General features: G+C 40.9%; 1 protein-coding gene and 1 long non-coding RNA gene across 3 annotated transcripts; one reads left to right on the top strand and one right to left on the bottom strand.

Moving 5' to 3' along the window:
• The first annotated feature begins 4,842 nt into the window (after positions 1-4,842).
• Positions 4,843-18,653, top strand: LOC139924556 (interferon-induced GTP-binding protein Mx3-like). Of its 2 annotated transcripts, none has more exons than XM_078283896.1 (15): positions 4,843-4,970; positions 11,017-11,107; positions 12,115-12,314; positions 12,714-12,815; positions 13,142-13,204; positions 13,324-13,478; positions 13,677-13,815; positions 14,086-14,284; positions 15,330-15,408; positions 15,642-15,764; positions 15,921-16,062; positions 16,377-16,535; positions 16,637-16,713; positions 16,807-17,046; positions 17,704-18,653. In XM_078283896.1, the coding sequence occupies exons 2-15, from the start codon at positions 11,031-11,033 to the stop codon at positions 17,926-17,928; spliced, it is 1,980 nt and encodes a 659-aa protein (XP_078140022.1). In that variant the 5' UTR covers positions 4,843-4,970; positions 11,017-11,030; the 3' UTR covers positions 17,929-18,653. The 2 variants fall into 2 exon arrangements, with proteins under 2 accessions (XP_078140022.1, XP_071771725.2); XM_071915624.2 differs by having other exon boundaries at positions 12,112-12,314.
• Positions 6,830-8,068, bottom strand: LOC144539371 (uncharacterized). Its single transcript, XR_013504905.1, has 3 exons — positions 7,972-8,068; positions 7,131-7,281; positions 6,830-6,986 (listed from the first exon to the last, which is right to left on the bottom strand). It is a non-coding gene; the product is annotated as an uncharacterized LOC144539371 (long non-coding RNA).
• Positions 18,654-18,674: the final 21 nt, after the last annotated feature.

Below are 18,674 nucleotides of genomic sequence, written 5' to 3'. Positions count from 1 at the left end.
GTTTACAGAATTCACTGTCATGACTCATTTCTCAAAGTGTATTTAGAATAATATTTTGATTTAATTTTTTATTCTATTAAGAAACCCATAATATATTTTGATACTGGATCATTTTAATTCAGATTATACAAATTCAGAATATTATTTAGTCAGTTGAAATACGAGTTTCTGACATTGGTTTTGATAATGTCAAAAAGTAAGAAAAACTTGAAGCAATAACTGCATACTACAAAATACAATATACAAGGTCTGTACCGAAAAAAAAAATACAGTATGCAACCATTGCAGAGTGTTTTTCTGTTTCCATGATTTTCATTTTTAAGTTGCCTCTTCACAGACGCTATCATACTATCACTTTTTTGCAATAATGTAAAGAGGAAGATTGTTGCTCTCCCTGTTTACAAATGGCCGCTCCTGTTTCAAATTGTTGTGACTGTTTTCTATGCTGTGCTCAGACTACTGTGAAATACTAAACGTTAATCATACACTCCTTACAGCATGGCCAGAGAATCCATTTTCAACACTAGAGCCTATCAAAAAAATAGTGACAATAGAAGAATAGTGAATAGTGGGCTTAGTCAATCATCTCTGTTCATAACGATTTCTGAGCATCCATAAGATATTTTGTTTACTTTAAATGATTCAGGTTTGTACAACTTTGGAAAATCTGTGCAATTCATGAATAGTAATAATCAAAGGATAATGGTTGGTTGCTGTTTGTTTACATTAATATGAAGTGTGCAACCCCGTTTCTTGACCTCCTAAGCATGTGGCTTGCATCAATGTAATAAAAAGGATTGAACGTCCATGTATGTATAATATTCTTCTGTCCGTGATAATGATAATGTGTACGAGTCCATACACTGGCACTTGTAATTAGTTCATGACTATTGAGTGTGGATGATATTTTACAGGCATTCTGATTCATGCTAATAAAGATGATGCACAAATCCATCCCTAAACGCTGTATCCTCATGTATCTGCTCTGATCCGGATGTTTCTCTTTTTTCTGAACATTTAGAGGCAAAAAAAAAACATGCACTGAAAACTTGAACAATGAGGCAGTCTATCTGTGTCCCATCCGGTTGTATGCTTAATGGTTTGCCCTCACTTCACCCACAGTGAAGTGAGGTTCACCCTTCACCTTTGACCTAATGCCTTGTGTCACCATAGCAACAGGGATGGTCCGTGAGGGATGCTCTGTGATCAGTGAGACTGTCAGGTAGATTTAAAGCCCACAGTGACAGGTTGGACTGTTTGCCCTTTCTGTTGCTCATCAGGAACAGTGAAGTATGTGTATTTTCAAGACTAGATCCTTATCAAAAACCTTAATGCATAAATTATTTTACACACAAACTCATCAGGGTCCAAGTAGAAATACATGTAGTTGAGAAGCTTTAGTGTTGCAGGTATTTTCCTCAAGCTGTTGAATGAAAACAATGGCTTGTCTTGCTTTTATTGGCAGTTAAACGCAGGTCATATGTGCTGACTTGACATTCCAGAAGGATGTTCTCATTGGAAAACAAAATTGCCCGCTGGTGAATCACTGTTGGTGGGAAAGAACAACATGCAAGTGACAATACTCTTTGCTATTCCTTCTGCATTGAACTTCCAAATCTCCCTGGGATACATCAAATCACAATGTGTTCTCATAGTTTATATTTTGATATCTCTCATCTTCACTGCAATAGTCAGCAGGAGGAGTAGTTTGACTACATGGAGCTAGCTAGTGGCTAGTGTTTTTAGAACTTTATTACAATTTGTAATTTGAGGTGTAGCAACTACCAACTACTTTTGGCTATAAAACAAAATAAGGGAATTGCATGTTTCACTCTTTAATTGAATGTTTTTATTGTTTTTAACTGCTGCCTCATATTTGATCTCATATTTTGATTTTGAACATCCTGTTTTATTCATTCAAGTTTACATACAACAAAAAGTTAACATTGTGAAAATGTAGGAGTGACAGACAAATGTAGGAGTGACGGACATTACATCCAGAAGAAAGTTAACATTCCTTTCACTTCTTCCTATGATGAACCCAGATAAATTATTTGGCTTGGACTCTAGTTTCTGGCAGGCAGCTGTCAGAGTACAGGCTTTACAAACACAGTGAACATACCTTGCACTTTATTTCAAATACAATTTTTGTTAACATCCTAATCAGTGGTATTTTTTTTTGCCGTCATGTAATTTTGTATTACATGTATATTACATGGCATGCACTGGTGTATGACATTGCATTTTTTACAAATAAGTTTTAACTACTAGTAGTTTTTTGTTTTGTGTTTTTTAAAGTAACTTCAGTGAAGTAACTGGTAGCTTATAAAACTAGATTTCAACTAGATGTCATTTTTTAAAATAAAGTTTGGTCCAAGCTCAGTGTATTTTATTTGACTTGATCTTTGTGTGTGCATGCGAACGTGAATGTTTGTGTGTGTGCACACGTGTGCTCATGTGTACAAGTGTTCACGCGTGTATTTCTGCACATGCCTGCCCTACATATCTGGATGTGTACTTACCGAGAGGCTATAAAGTTTGCTGATGAATGGCTGTTGCCGAGCGATTTGTGTTTTCTAAAGTGGCTCCTTTTCCTGTAAAGATGAGCCGGTCAACATCGAAGCCAAATCCAACCAGCAGAAAGCGGTATGTTTAATTAACTTAATAATTCAGGCAGGTAAGGTTGCTCTTAGAACAGGGTCGTGCAATATAGACCCTAGAATGTCTAGAATAAAATGTGTTGATTTGCATAAAGCATTGCTCAGGTTTCTTCGATTTATTTTGTTACTTTTTTTTCTTGCTTTTTTGATAAAGGTCTGATGTGTCCAGACTGAAACTATCCTCCATCAAAAGGTACAGTGTGGAATTTAAATCCATCACAGCAACAACAGCTAAAAGTCTACTTTCCAGGTTGAATGATGCCAAACAGGTACTGAACAGCCCATTCTTTCCACTATTCCCCTCCCTCCATCTCTTCTCTCTCTCGCTCTTCTAATCTCATCTGTCCAGTAGCCCTGGATGGTGCCAGGGAGTTGGAGAGAGCTGCAGCTACTGTGGCCTTGGTCTTCCACAGCTGCTCAGAACCAGACAGCCGAGTCAGCAGAGCAGAGGGTCAGGGACATGCTGCTCACACAGTTTCAGGCTTTCATCAAGGTAAAGAAGCCCTCCCTGCTTGTGGTTGGACCATTAAAAGTCTGTGGGTTCGCAGGTTCACAACCTCTCAAGGAGGTCTGTATATTGCCTGCAACCAGTGCACGTGTGTGTGTGTGTGTGTGTGTGTGTGTCTCTGTCTATTGGTCAGTCTGTCTGAGCATGTCTCTTTGCTCCAATGGGTCTTGGTCATTAAGAGGAGCAGCGATGCACATCAGCTGAGAGGGCTTGGCTCTGGGGTCGCTTCTGTCACACGAGCGGAGCTTCACTGCCTCTGCATAGACTGTTAGCGCTCTTCATCACCACACAGACAGATATACTGACATACTCATAGACATACACACATATCTACACCATATTTGTACTGCACACTGTATGCCACATAAAGTAGGCTATACACGCACATGCACAACGACAAATAATTGACCCTAACTCTCAATTTATTTGATGGGATCAATCAGTTTGTAACATGGTTATTATCTATTTATTTATTTTTTATTATAGGGTTCAGCACAAGGAGATCTTTGGGGACCTAGAGGGAGAAGAAGAGAGGAAGATGGCTTTGGAGGACTTCCTTCTCTGCGTCATTAACAGATGTGTCACCTCTGACCTGGTGCCAGACATCCAGGCAGCTAGTAGACTAGTTGTAACGCATGCTTTCCAGGGTTTCTTATCCACTCTGTCTCAAATTTGGTCCTTTATATACATTCCCTGGGAGCACACTGTTCATCTGATTATTAAAAGCACTTTATTTTTTTAGACAAGGGATCTATAGTGTCTTTTGTGCTGTAGAATTTTACTAAATAACTGCTACTGGTAATACGAGAACTGACTTGAAAGTAACCTTGCCTCAGAAATGTCATAGTTGCTCATGCCTAATTAGTGTTGTGCAAATTCTATCCTCTATATTTCCTCAACTCATTAACTTGAGTGGGAAAAGCGATGCATCCTTGGTAACTGTGTTTTTGGTGGGACTGGGTAATACTAAACTAGTCACTGATTCGGTTAACATTTTCTAACATTTGACACACACAGGAAGTGATGCTTTCAATGTTTCCAGCAGCAGCAACCGCTGTTTGTTTGGAATGACTAGAAGGAGAAAGAAAAGAAACTCAAACTTCATCAACAGAAAATCCAAGGAAAAAGCATCACTGTATCACAACACTGAGTCACTGTGAAGTGATCAGTGAACAGACACTTACTGGTATGACAGGGCCATCTTGTGGTTATAGTGCATCTATGTGTGTGCTTACATAAATTTGGGCAAGACAACATTTGAATGTTTTCTAAGTTTTTTGGTAAGCATGGGGAATGGGAGACTCCCTTTGTATTTAGACTTGGGGGTTTAATGTGATAAGGATGTATTGCCAAGGCTGCCACAGAATACTGGGCAGGAGATCCCATTTTGTTGGATTAGTAGTCTTTGAAATAGGGATGAAGTGGCAGTGCCCCCAGATCTTTACCCCATTCACTTTAAAACAAATTAAAAAAGTAAAACAGTATTACAGTTTTAGGCTTGATATCAGTTCAGATTTTGCTAGATTGATTCCTAGATTTAGATTAGATTTAGATTTAGTTTTCTCATAGCAAGCTGTTATCTTTCACACAAAAGGCGTCACCACACCAAAACGATACTCAACGAAATGAAAGTTAAACTGCTCCACTGAGTTTCGGTTTCTGCTATTTATCATCCTCGGTTTCCTTAAATGCCAATCAGTGTCTGCACAACTCGGACACAAGTTAGACCTCCTATAATACTACCGTATACTTTAGCGTTTTTGCAATCAATCATCCGACTTTTACCAATAATCCACATCAAGGTAAGTTACCAGTGACGACAAATGGCTTTATTCCTGTAGCGTTAATATTCTTTTAGGGATTTATGGGTTGTTTGTGGTAAACTAGTGAGTTTACAGTGATTGACCATATTGTAGTGGTTTTGGACCAATAACAAGTAAGATGTGCTGTGATGTTTGTGCATCATCCTTCTAAAATGTATCATATGATTACTTTAGGCTAGTTCTTTATGGCAAAGGATTACCTATAGACCTTTTTTGTGTTTGTAAACAGCGATGACGCAGAAAGTGACAGGTACCGGTATCAGGTGTCAATTTACAACATAGGAATATGCATCATCCGGACGCCTTCTCCAATTATTTTAATGGTTTGCCAGCAGAAGACAGGTTGTCTTACACTAATAAGCTAACCCTTACAATGGGGTGAGGTTTCCTGACCCGTACTCACTGTCGGGTCAATGGGTCAAGGATCCAACTAAATGGCCAAAGTTACAGTGGCCGGACATCTTCGTATACCTTGTGGAAAAACCCAGCGTCTGTACGAAAGAAAAACTCAAGGCATACAAATCTCTTGACGCATACAATTTTGTACTTTGCGGTCATGTCCAGGACCTCGAATACCGAGATTTTTCGAATGATTTTTGTGTGTTACGGACCGACGTACTGCCTAGCCAGCGGCAAGGACATAAAGCGCAGCTATACAAGACGTGGGCTATTATAAACAAGTCAAACTATATACTGACGACGAACTGCACTTGCATGGCTGGGTTAGTATTAACTCTTTTTCATTGTTTAATGTATGCTAGAACAATGTAAATCACTAGAACTACTGCTGCTACTACTATCTAGGGTGTATGTAAAAATGTTATTTCTAGTTATAGGCCTAAATATTATTTCATGCTGTAACTGTAGGGCTAATACAGTATGCCTTCTATGAATTGCATATGTGAATATTATCTAGATCTATTGTTTACATCCAGTTCATGCTCTAATGTAGGCTAATCATCGCAGGTTAGGGTCGAGAATTCCGGATGATTTCATCAGTCCAGTCTGTCCGTTTAATGGCTTGCAACCATAAACGTCTGCGTTTAGCTTCAAAGGGCGTCTTCGACGACGGTATTCTATAAAAATGAAGGTCATCTTTTTTTGCATTCCTATTCTGACATCCAACGGCACAACAAGATATTGTTTTCCCTTATTCCGGGGATCTCGCCCGTTTCCCTCTACTTGTTTCCTGTTTTTCTGCCACCACGATGCGCGCGCAACTCCAGTGACGTAACCGTGACGTCCATTCAAAATTTGGGTTGGGCAGCAGCAGAGCCATATAGAGAGAGAGTTGCGTCAACGGAAGTCCAAAATGCTTGATCGTCACGTGATTCACGTAGCTTCAGATAGTTCCAGGAAGTACTTGGCGGGCAATTTGAAAACGTAAATACAGAGACAGAACTGCGATTTTTGGTAATTAGTAGTCAATAAATGCATTGATTTACAATATTTATATACAATATTTATATAGCACAGCGACATGTGTATGTAGTTACATCAATGTTTTTTTAAAAAGTAAAACTTGTATGGTTTATTGATATATTTAAAGGGAGGGGAAGGGAAGGAATGTTTCAAAATTCAGATTAGATTAATTTTCTACCATTTCTTTAATTCATGGTGGTTTCAGTAATCCCATGGTAACTGAGGGCCTAAGTAATCTTAATGATTTAAGCAGAAATCTGTTTATTAAAAAGGGTACATTAAAACACATCCCATCCAGACAGGACAGGACACATTAAAACACATATATATTTATACACATATAAATATATATATTTTATGTATCTTTTGTCTTTTTACTATGCATTTATTTACCGCAATGAATTCATTAAATAAATCTCTAATAAACTCAGAAACATGAATAGCATGTCAAGCAGGTTGTCTGTGCCCTTTCCTCCGTGTTGTCCTTGCATATAGTCTCCACCATGGTTTGCTGTGCTGCATGGGGATGCTCCAATCACTCGGAGAAAGGAGTACGAATGTATGGTTTCCCCACTGATACGGAGAGGAGGAAAAAATGGTTGGCTCAAGTCAGCAGGAGCAATCTTACTATCACTAAAGATCACAACAACAAAAAAATATGCGAGGTAATAATATTCAAACACTTCATTTGCACTTTTTCACAAACAAAGACCATACCATTGGGAAGCTTAATGTTTGGTTTATTAAAAATAAGGAACAGGGAAAGGCTTGTAAAACCCAGGGAGTTGAGACTCAGGGTGCAGGGTGAGGGTGCTGTCTCATTGCAGGGAGTCTTCAGGCTCCATTGAATCCCCCTGTGGTTCTTGGGCTGAAAGAGAGAGTGAGAGAGGGAGAAAAAGACAGAGGAGAAAGGGTTAGACACACCTATATAGGCTTGGATGGGAAATTGCTTTTGGAGATGAGGTGTGGTCTTTGTTCCTCAACTTAAGTTATGGAACTTCATTAGTTGTGATCATCAACAGCTTTTGCTGCTGATGTTTAACAAAGTATGACAAGTGGCATCAGTTACTGATGTGATATTAATTTGTATAAAGTTGTCTCATGTTCTTGGTTGTCTTTTATATATGTAATGAGTGTATACATGTCCAGTAAGTATAAAGTGTTCCCTAATACTGTGCATTCAACCACTATGGGATGTGTACAACACTCAACCCATAAGTTACCCACCACTCTACAAACACATGCCCCAATGTTATATTTAACTAATATTTAACTCCCCCCACCCCGCAAAAAAATCACGTTTAGAAGTCTTTTTCTCTAATTCCACAACGTTGGATGAAATGACATTAAGAGAACGGAATTTATAATTAATAGGCTGTTCGTGGTTAACGTTATGTGTTGCTAACTTTATTCAGTATCCTAGCCTAATCTGTTATCTGTTAACGTTCCCTAAATCTACTAATTTAGAGGGGGATAATCCACTAACATGCTTTAATGCACATGTTAATTTGATACAGATGTGCTGATAATATACAATCTGATTCTTTAAACATCTTACCCTTTCAAAGTGCATCACAAACGGTCCATTCCGCTGCAACTCTACTGCGCTGCTAGTATTAGCCGCTAACTTCCGGGAACTATTGAGAGGCTCCGCGATCCGCCATTGCTGTAAAAAAATGGTCCATTGGAGAGAACGGAGATGACGCAACTCTCTCTCTATATGGCTCTGGGCAGCAGGAATGCAAAGTTGTCACCTTTCTATGGAAGCCCGTTTCCACCACCTGTTACAAAAAATCCAGCTCATGTTTTGTTTTTTGTTTTTTTTATCATGAAGTGAGATTGTTTTCTCAATTATGACTTAGCATCTCATAATTATAATAATTATAATTAAATTATATAATTAAATTCTGTCATTATCTACTCACCCTCATACCAGCTGAAACACAGGTGAAGTTTGTTTGTCCATTTAACACACAGGGAGGTTGCCAGCACAACTTCGTAGCAGCCTACTCCAAAAGAACTGAAGTAATTGGGGACCTCTTTAGTGTTCCAAAAAGGGCAGAAAATGACCATAAAATTGCTCCATACAGCTTGTGCAGCATAATCCAAGTCTTCTGAAGGCAAACAAACACATGGTGACTGGAAAAGATCTATATTTACAGCATTATTTAGGGCAGATCTTCACTACAGCTGTTGCTGAAAATGTTCATGCTTGCGTAGACCTGAGCAGTGTAAACATGGAAGTGGGGAGGATTGCAAGTTGTCGTCAAGCAGAGCATGGACACGGCAGGTCTGGGAGCGCACAAGCATGAACATTTTTAAAAAGTATATGGATGATGACAGAATGTTCATTTATTTTTCTTTTGTTCCATGTTGTATTTTATTTTAGGCATTTTCCGAATACTTAGTAAATTGTACCTACTGTGATAATAATAATAATAATAACTTAGATTTATATAGCGCCTTTCAAGAGACCCAAGGACGCTTTACACAGTAAGGCAGACAAAACAAATAAAACAAGAACAGAAAATAATAATAGCAATAATTGCCGGGGATGAGAGAGTTAACTAGAGGCCATAGGCCTTGGTTAACAGGTGAGTTTTCAGGATTTTTTAAAAAGTGTCCAAAGATGGGACGTTGCGGATCTCTGCCGGGAGAGAGTTCCAGAGGGTGGGGGCTGCCACATTGAAGGCTTTGTCCCCAAAAGGCTGGTGTGGGGGGTGGAGAGCAGACCCATGTCTGAGGACCGCAGATTCCGGGACGGGGTATAGGGGTGGAGGAGGTCAGATAGGTACTGGGGGGCAAGGGCATGGAGGGATTTGTAGGAGATCCGGAACTTGACCGGGAGCCAGTGAAGGTGGATGAGGGTGGGGGTGATGTGCTGCCAGGGCTTGGTGCAGGTGAGAACCCTGGCAGCTGAGTTCTGCACATACTGGAGCCTGTCCAGGGCTTTGCTGGGTACCCCGGACAGGACTCCATTGCAGTAATCCAGACAGGAGGTAATGAAGGCATGGATGAGAGTTTCTGCCATGGAGTCAGAGAGTGATGGCCGAAGTCTGGAAATGTTTTTGAGGTGGTAGAAAGCGGATTTGGTGATGGATTTGATGTGTGATTGAAAAGAGAGGGTGGAGTCCAGAATGACACCCAGGTTGCGGACTTCCAGGGATGGGCAGATGGAGCAGCCGTCCACGTCGAGAAAAAGATCTCCAACCTTCTGGAGCAGCACCTTGGGAGCCACAGAATCCACTTTGGCCTGGAAGAAGTCCAGGAACTTGGAGCAGAGTTCGGGGGCACCTGAAGGGTGGGGGGCATCGAGGGGGCGGAGTAGCCGGTTGATGGTGGAGAACTGCATTCTAGGGTGGTTTTGCTGGTTATCAATGAGAGTGGAGTAGTATTGCGTCTTGGTCTGGGAGAGAGCTTCTTTATAGGACCTCACGTGGTCTTTAAAGGCCTCAAGGTGGACAATGAGGCCGGTTCTTTTATAGAGCCTCTCCAGTTGACGACCGGTGGCCTTCAAGGTGCGGAGTTCGGTGGTGAACCGGGGGCAGGACGGGTGAAGGAGACAGTCCGGGTTTTGAGGGGGGCAAGAGAGTCAAGGCTGAGGGATAAAGCAGCATTGTAGTGGGCTACCAGGCCATCCACCATGGTGTCGGGGGGCTCAGAGGCCATATGGGTCGCTATCGTGTTAGTTAGGGCTGGTGCACTCACTGTCTTGATGTTCCTGAACGTGATGGTACGTTTTGTGCACTGCCTGGACAGGGGGACAGGAACGGTAAAGAGGATGGCATGATGGTCAGATACAGCTAGGTCCAGGCACTGGAGATGGGAGGGAGTTGTACCAGTGGAGCACACCAGATCCAGCGTGTGACCTTTGGCGTGGGTGGGACCTTGAACATGCTGTGTGATGTTGAAGCAGTCCAGCAGTGACAGGAATTCAGTGGCAAACGGGCAGCTGCTGGAGTCCACATGAATATTGAAGTCACCGAGCAGAAGTGTAGATGGCGACATGGAGCAGACAGAGGCGAGTAGCTCAGATAGCTCGAACATGAAGGTAGTGGAGGCTTTAGTGGGGCGGTAGATAAGGACAACCTGGAGCCGTGAAGACCCAGCCAGTGTGAAAGCAACACACTCAAATGAGGTGACATTGAGTACTGGAAGTTCTTTAACCAGGATGTTGGCTCGATGTATAACAGTCAGCCCACCACCACAACCCATGGAGCGGGGCTTCTGTAGGTACACATAGCCTGGGGGTGTGGCTTGATTGAGTGTCACAAAGTCCTGCTGATTTTGCCATGTCTCGGTTAGGCATAGAAGGTTGATTTTCCTGTCCGTGATGATGTCATGGATGAGTAGTGCTTTGTTGTTTAGGGAGCGAGTATTCAGCAGCATGAACGTTGCAGTGTTGTTTATTGTACGTTTAATAAATATGAGTTACAGCCATTATTTAAACCTGGCGATTAAATCACATATCCTGCAATTATTTCTTAGCATAGGCTGTCAGTGAATCAATGTAGCTAGCTTGATGCTGCTGCTAATATTGACTTTCTTAGCCCAGTAGCCCAGATTCTCTCGTTTGCTAACATTATTTTTTCATTTTACATAGTGAGTGGCTGCAAGATGTCCTCGAAAGCAAGAAGCGTGAAAGTAGAAGAGAAAGTAACGCAGAAGGAAGCGAGAGGGACTCAAGACAACAGGTGAGAGGCAGACTGGGGTGTCAGACTGTGGCAGGGCAAGCTAACTTAACTTCATATTTATCATGCAAGGAAAAAAATCATAAAATGTAAAATTTATCATAAAAACTATCCAATGAAGATTGTTACATTTTGTTTAGAGTCTTTAGAGTTTTTAGAGTGTTTAGAAATATAATAAGATACGTTTTTTGGATTTTATTTAAAGGTCCCATATTGTGTAAAATTTGATTATAAAGGAGTTGGATGTGCTATCTAAACACTGTGAAAGTATCAAATCGCACAGTCACCATCTAAATCCACACAATCCATATTAGAAAACCGAGCCCCTCAATGAGCCATTTGGACTTCCGTAACTTTGTGGCGTCACAAAGGTTCGCTCATTATCATTTTTGTAAGAAATAATAAGCTGGGGTGCCCCGGTAGCTCACTGAGTAGAGCGCGTACTATAAGGCTCAGTCCTTCCCGCAGCAACCCTGGTTCGAATCCGGCCTGCGGTCATTTGCTGCATGTCCTCACGTTTCACTCTTGAAACAGTTAGCCAATCAGAACAGAGGGGTCGTTAATATTAATGAGCCTTAAAGACACAGCAACCAAAACAGCCTGTTCTTGGCAAGGCTCAGAGAGATGCTGGAAAATGAACGTGTAAAAATTGACTGAGTGTGTTTTTGGTACATGACACCACACACAAACAGCTTTGAATGGACCTCAAGACATAAAACGAAACACTGGAAAGTATAGAATATGGGACCTTTAATATTTAGCACAGGCAGACAGAAATGCAGAGAGATGAGGGGGAGAAAGAAGAGGACAGTGAGACAGAAAGACGAGATGGAAAGGGAGGTGATGTAAATGCAAATGTAACAGATGAGTAAAGGGATATAACAACACCGCATTGCTGCACTCCTAAAAAACAGAGATTGTTCCACAGACTGTTTTACACTGCACGTCCCTGATTATAATGTCATATTGATCTGGAATTAGGCTAAACTTGATGTCTTTCTCGCCAGAAGACAATCTCGCATGAATAACACCCTGAACCAACATTATGAGGAGAAGGTGCGCCCCTGCATTGACCTCATTGACTCCCTGCGGTCCCTGGGTGTAGAGAAGGACCTGGCGCTGCCTGCTATCGCCGTGATCGGGGACCAAAGCTCGGGGAAGAGCTCTGTGCTGGAGGCGCTGTCAGGAGTGTCTTTGCCAAGAGGAAACGGTGGGAGCTCCTACACCTGCAGCAGTAGACAAACAACTAGGATTTGTTTATTCATTTTGGAGTGAATCAGTCTATTTATATTGACTAGATGGCCTACTCCTGTGTACTTATTGTCTCCCATAATGAAATTGGGGAGGGACTATGAATCTGCGAATCTCTCGTGTCTGTTCCAGCACTTTCAAAATTACCCTGAATGGCCTTAGGGGAGCACTACAACAGTTTTTTAATTTGTCTGTAAGTCACACACAATATCTCGGAAGCCACTGGATTTTGAGGAATCTTCAGCGAATGATGTCATTGCTCTGTTCTGGCATTTTCAGAATTACACTGATTGACCTTAAAGGGGCGTGATTCCGCCATGCCTAGAATCAATTTAATACTCCTATCTTCCTCATACAGGTATTGTGACAAGATGTCCTCTTGAGTTGAAGATGAAAAGAAAAAGGAAAGGAGAGGATTGGGAAGGGACTATAAGCTACCATGTAAAGAACGGACCTGCAGGTTGGTAAAATGTTATTCCATTAACTAAAAGAGGGTTATGACATTATCCAAAAAAAAATTGTTGCACCCAGATGTGTTCCACTGAGGGAAGAGATTAGGCCTCCGCAGTGTCCTCTAGGAAAGATGAAAAATGTACTCATGTGACTACAATGTTTTCTAACTCGGTGATAAAGCCATAAAGATCCAACTGGATTGATAAAGATTTATTGGATTAATGTTCCTTGAACTGGTTGGTTGAAGTGGTTGAGCAAAATGTCTCATTTGTGCCAGTGTGAACCATCAAGTTAAACATTTTAACATCTAATATGAAATACTTTTTCCCCTAGGGTACCTTCTCTTCGAAGCATACATTGAGGATCCTGCACATGTGGGACAGTTCATTGAGCAAGGTTACTCTTGCTGGTTTGAGTATACATAAGTTTACACAAAATGTTATAGTTTCAAATCCATGGAGGCCATACTTGACAACTTGCCGTAGTAGTGTTCTTATATTTTTGTCCACCTCTAGCCCAGAATGAAATGGCCGGGGTCGGGGTGGGGATCAGTGATGACCTCATCAGTCTGGAGATTGCCTCTCCTGATGTCCCAGACCTGACACTCATCGACCTGCCTGGCATCGCCAGGGTGGCGGTCAAGGGACAACCACAGAACATTGGGGATCAGGTACGCTTGTGCAGTTCCTCTTACTGGAGCCCAACTTTCCCCAGTGCATAGACTATTAATCACATATTGTAACAGGGGGTGTGAAATGCATCGTTAGGGTCATTTTGGTGATGTATTTATGGGTTAAGGTTATGTGGTTAGAGCAGACCCAAGCCAAATATGACAAAATGTGTACCAAATGTGAATTGATATTTTCAGATTAAGAGACTGATCCAGAAGTTCATCAATAAACAAGAAACCATCAGCTTGGTGGTTGTCCCATGCAACGTTGACATCGCCACCACAGAGGCTTTGAAGATGGCACAGGAGGTGGATCCTGATGGAGAGAGGACTTTGGGTGCTGTATATTTCTATAGCATGTCTATTGTTTGTTGCATGATGTTGATTTTGTTGGGTTAGCAGTTTCTGAGACGTCAGCCAAAGGGGATCCAAATAAATAAATGACTAAAATGTAACTCTGTGATGGACTGCCGACCTGTCCAGGGTGTTTCCCTGCCCTCTGCAGAGAGTATGCTGGGATAGGCTCCAGACCCCGTGACCCTGAATAGAAATTACCGGGTAAAGAAAATGAATGAATGCAACATAAATGCTCTCATGATATGTATAGGTATCCTGACCAAGCCTGACCTGGTTGACAAAGGCACAGAGGACACGGTGGTGAAGACTCTTCATAATGAAGTCATCCCACTGAAGAAGGGCTACATGATCGTCAAGTGCAGGGGCCAGAAGGAGATTGTGGATCAAGTTTCACTGAGTGAGGCCACAAGGAGAGAGACGGCCTTCTTTAAAGAACATGCACACTTTAGGTCCGACTCAGATTTTTGTATGGTCAAGAGTGCTTGTTATTTTAAAGGATAAGTTCGGCAATTTTGGACTTATATATAATTATTCTCCTATATACCTGTAGTACTTGGACCCTTCAGACAATATTGGCTCCTGAGTCAGCTGTCGGTTGAAACGGGGAGCTCCTGTTTCAAGGCCTCTTGCTGCTAACCAAAATGGGGTTTGTCAAAATATCTCCAAAAAAGACAGTCTGTGAAAAATGATATCGCGACCAACCAACGTATTTCTATTCACAGCCCGGAAAGCAGCAGCACCGCACCATTTCTGCTCAGTGGATTGTCTTCTACCAAACTCTACCCAACCATATGCAGTTGTTTACAATCTGACCTGACCGTCCGCAAAACTAGATCACGCCGCCAGTAACGCACTTTCACCCCACAGGAGTCTGTGCTGCAGCACTGATTAGTGAAAGTGTGCGTAATGGCGGAATTGTGTCATGAAACCAGAGCAAATTTCAATTGATGTACTTTGCAACTTTTCTCAACTTCTCTCAACTCCCCTGTGGAGCCTACAAATAGCTTGTTTGGAGATATTATGACCCCCATTTGGATCCATTGTTAGCAGCAAGAGGCAACGGGAGCTCGCCGTTGCAACCAACAGCTGACTCGGGAGCCGATAATCTTTGTGGGTCCAAGTACTACAGGAATGTAAGACACAAATTATATACAGGTCCAAAGTCGTCAAACTTATCCTTTAAAGCTTTTTACTTGTGTGTAAATGGTCAACATTGTTTGGTGCCTTGTAACTTAGTTATTATTGGGTGCAAATGCAGAGAAGCACAGCGGGTGCTCTCAGGCGTTGAGAGTATTGTGAACTGATTGTCTTAAGGGCATTTGAAAGCTTCATAATGAAACTGAATTATAGCTCAGGTTTAACACTGCTTTAGTCTCCTCACAGATACAACTAAAGTACAAGTGGTTTATGGTAGACTTAGCCATTGCCATGTTGGTCATTTGCTGGGTAGTAAGGCATAGTGCTCAGTGGTTTGTTATTTCTCCATTCTTGCAGCACACTGTATGATGATGGTCAAGCCTCCATTCCCAAACTGGCTGAAAAACTAACCCTTGAGCTGGTGAACCACATCGAGGTGATTTTTTTAATTATTTTTTTTATGTCCCTTGATTCAAAATTACACTCTTCAAAATTACATACAGTGACCTCTGTTGCACATAGAACTTTCCAGAATTGTTGTCATCTTTGTTAAAAATCAACTAATAGGGCCAGGTTAAATAATTTAAAGATGCAGTGTGTATGATTTTCTCAACATATTTAGAATCTCACTGTGAAATGACTTTATTTCCACCTCTTTCCTATGCGCAGAAATCCTTGCCTCGACTGGAGGAACAGATTGAGAAGAAACTCATAGAAATACAAAATGATTTATCTAAATCTGGCACTGGACCCCCATCTGACACAGCAGGGAGAGACTACTTCCTCATTGATGTGAGTCTGGCATGCTGTTTATTGTCATTTCAGTAACTTACAATACACCTCATCACAATGTGGCTGATGAGATTTGAGCTACTAAGGCCTAACAAAATAGTACGAACATTTATTTTCCTTTGCCCCCATCTTGTGTCTGAACCTGCTATGCTTTAGAAAGTGACGGCATTTACTCAGGACGCCATCAGCCTCACCACAGGGGATGAAGTAAAATGTGGAGACAGGCTCAACATCTTTTCTGTGCTCAGAGAAGAATTTGGGAAATGGAAGAACCTCCTAGACCATTCTGGAGAAAACTGTAAGTGCATCATAATGCGTTTGCATTGTGAACTTCATTTCATCATTTTTTATGTCTTTGCTGTGGCATCCATATCCCAAAACCACACCCCATTATGTAAATTTAAATGTTTCTGGATTTGTTAAAATGTCAATCTCTCAGTCTCACTGTGAACAATTGCACTTTCACTTTCAAAACTGAATAATGCTAACTTATAATGCAATTTAGTAATTTTAAGTTTAGGCATTGCTCCTAGTTACTGTATTGACCACTCCTGCCCCAGTCCTGACCTACTTTATCTCTGTTTTACTTGAATAAATGCAATTTAATATTAGTCAACAAGAAGATTGAAAGAGAAATAGCTGATTATGAGAAAAGGTATCGTGGAAGAGAACTGCCAGGGTTCATCAACTACAAGACCTTTGAGCGGATGGTGAAGGATCAGATCAGACTTCTTGAAGAGCCTGCTGTCAAGAAACTCAAGGACATATCAGGTATGTTAAAATGATAGCAGGCCGTCTGAATTAGGATAGTCCTTCAGAGTATTTTAACCTTGTATTTTTGACTTTGTCACTGTTTTGTACATGTTTTCTAGATCTTGTGAGGAAAGGGTTCATTGAAGTGGCCCAGTGCAGCTTTGTTGGATTTCCTAACCTCATCAAAACAGCCAAGGTAACATTTTCAGCGTCAGTTACCACTATAGATGTACCATTTGTCTATAAACATTAGCTAATATCATTTCATGACTGATTTCTTGTTCTGCAGGCAAAGATCGAGACCATCCGAAAGGAAAAGGAGGTTACAGCAGAGTCCATGGTGAGGACCCAGTTCAAGATGGAGCTGGTTGTTTACACTCAAGACAGCACATACAGCAACAATTTAAAGAAGAGGAAGAGGGAAGATGAGCAGCTTCCCACCAGCATATTTGTCGCAAACACAGTGAGCTGTAAAGACAATGAGGCCACCCTGAGGGAGATGATGCAGCACCTCAAATCCTATTACCAAGTAAGTGTCATTTTGCATGTTCTACCCAAAGTTAAAGTAATTTATATAACATTGGATTTGTGACATTTCATTATTTGTGCCTCACTGCATGTAATAGAGCCTGTACATTTTATATATAAAGGTAACCAAGAGGTTTCATTTTATGAATTTTAAGAATTAAAATGTTACTCTTATGGTTTAAGATGGTCCAATCAGAATTTGTCAATATGGACAACTCCCTCTCTCTAAAACCAGAGAACTAATAATTCAGCCTCCACAGAGGATGATGTTAATTACATCACAGGCTCGACTCTTAGGGTTTGATCGTGAAAATATATGAATTCTTAAATTTAGTGGTATGTATGTTTTTAAAGATATTTTTATACCACCTTGCTTCAAATGATGCACCTGGGATTACAGTGTGTCTATTGTGGGAATAATAGGACTATGGAAGTCCTGTTGAAAGATAGATCTGACATTTTAAACTCAAGAAATTCATGAAGTGTGGAACAGAGATCTATCAACAATCTATCATGCTATCCACTGAAATTTGAGTAGCTACCTCTTCACTCTTTCCACAAATGATTTTCCATCTACCATGTGAAAACTGCTCTGGTTTGAATGGAATAAAGAAACTTCACTGACTGCTATGAATGAAATCCTTCCCCCCAACTTCAGATTGCTAGTCAGCGTCTGGCTGACCAGATCCCTCTGGTGATCAGCTACCTGATGCTGCAGGAGTCTGCCAAGCAGCTGCAGAGGGAAATGCTACAGATGCTACAGGACAAGGGGAAGGTGGACTCCCTGCTTCATGAGGACTCCGGTATCAACAGCAAGAGAATCAGTCTTCAGAATCGCCTGGAGCGCCTGAGACAGGCACAGAGTTTGTTGGTCAGGTTTTAGTCTGGCCAGCTAAGCTTAGCAGTGCAGATTTTCAAGACCAAATGTCTAATAGGTTACTGAATTGCCATATATCTTTACATTTGATCTTTGAATTTTTCATATTTTTGTTATAACCCAGTAATCCATTTTGTTTGAAAGAAAAACAGAGGAACTAGTTACATTGATTGAAGCTTTAGTATAGCACAAAGCTCTATCACCGTTCCTGAAATCGGAGTGTAGCACTTTTTTTGTGAATACTTTACTGTGAAAAATGTATTCTGGTGTATTTCAGTTCTGATTGTTTTACTGGCATTTATTTGCATCCAATTTTCTTCTCCTTTGATGTGCGTGTATATTTGATACATGTTTTTTATTTGTAACTGGGTATGTATCAAGTGACTGTTGCTGGCTGAGTCTGTCAGCTTATGTGTTAACCATCATCGTGAAGAGTGGCTGTTTGATTTACTATCTTTTATGTGGCTTGTGACATTTCCTCACACAGCACACCACTGAAGATGACCTGGAGCCAATATGCTGGGTACTGCTCTGTTCTACATAATGTTTTACTATAGTCCTGTTGACATTGTAGCAATAATATGAAGCTGTTCATTTGTCATCACTTGGTGGGAAAAATAAATAAAAGTATAAAAGTCACTATACCCAATGCAGTTTAATGAATAGTGGCTAGCTTATGTGATATTTGTGTGACAAAAAAAGTGACAAAATTACATCACAAAACTGTTAAATTTCTCTCATACAATATTTCA

The sequence above is a fragment of the Centroberyx gerrardi genome, chromosome 5, assembly GCF_048128805.1.
Source record: "Centroberyx gerrardi isolate f3 chromosome 5, fCenGer3.hap1.cur.20231027, whole genome shotgun sequence".
Lineage (NCBI taxonomy): Eukaryota > Metazoa > Chordata > Actinopteri > Beryciformes > Berycidae > Centroberyx > Centroberyx gerrardi.
This window is presented reverse-complemented; position numbering and strand designations above follow the sequence as displayed.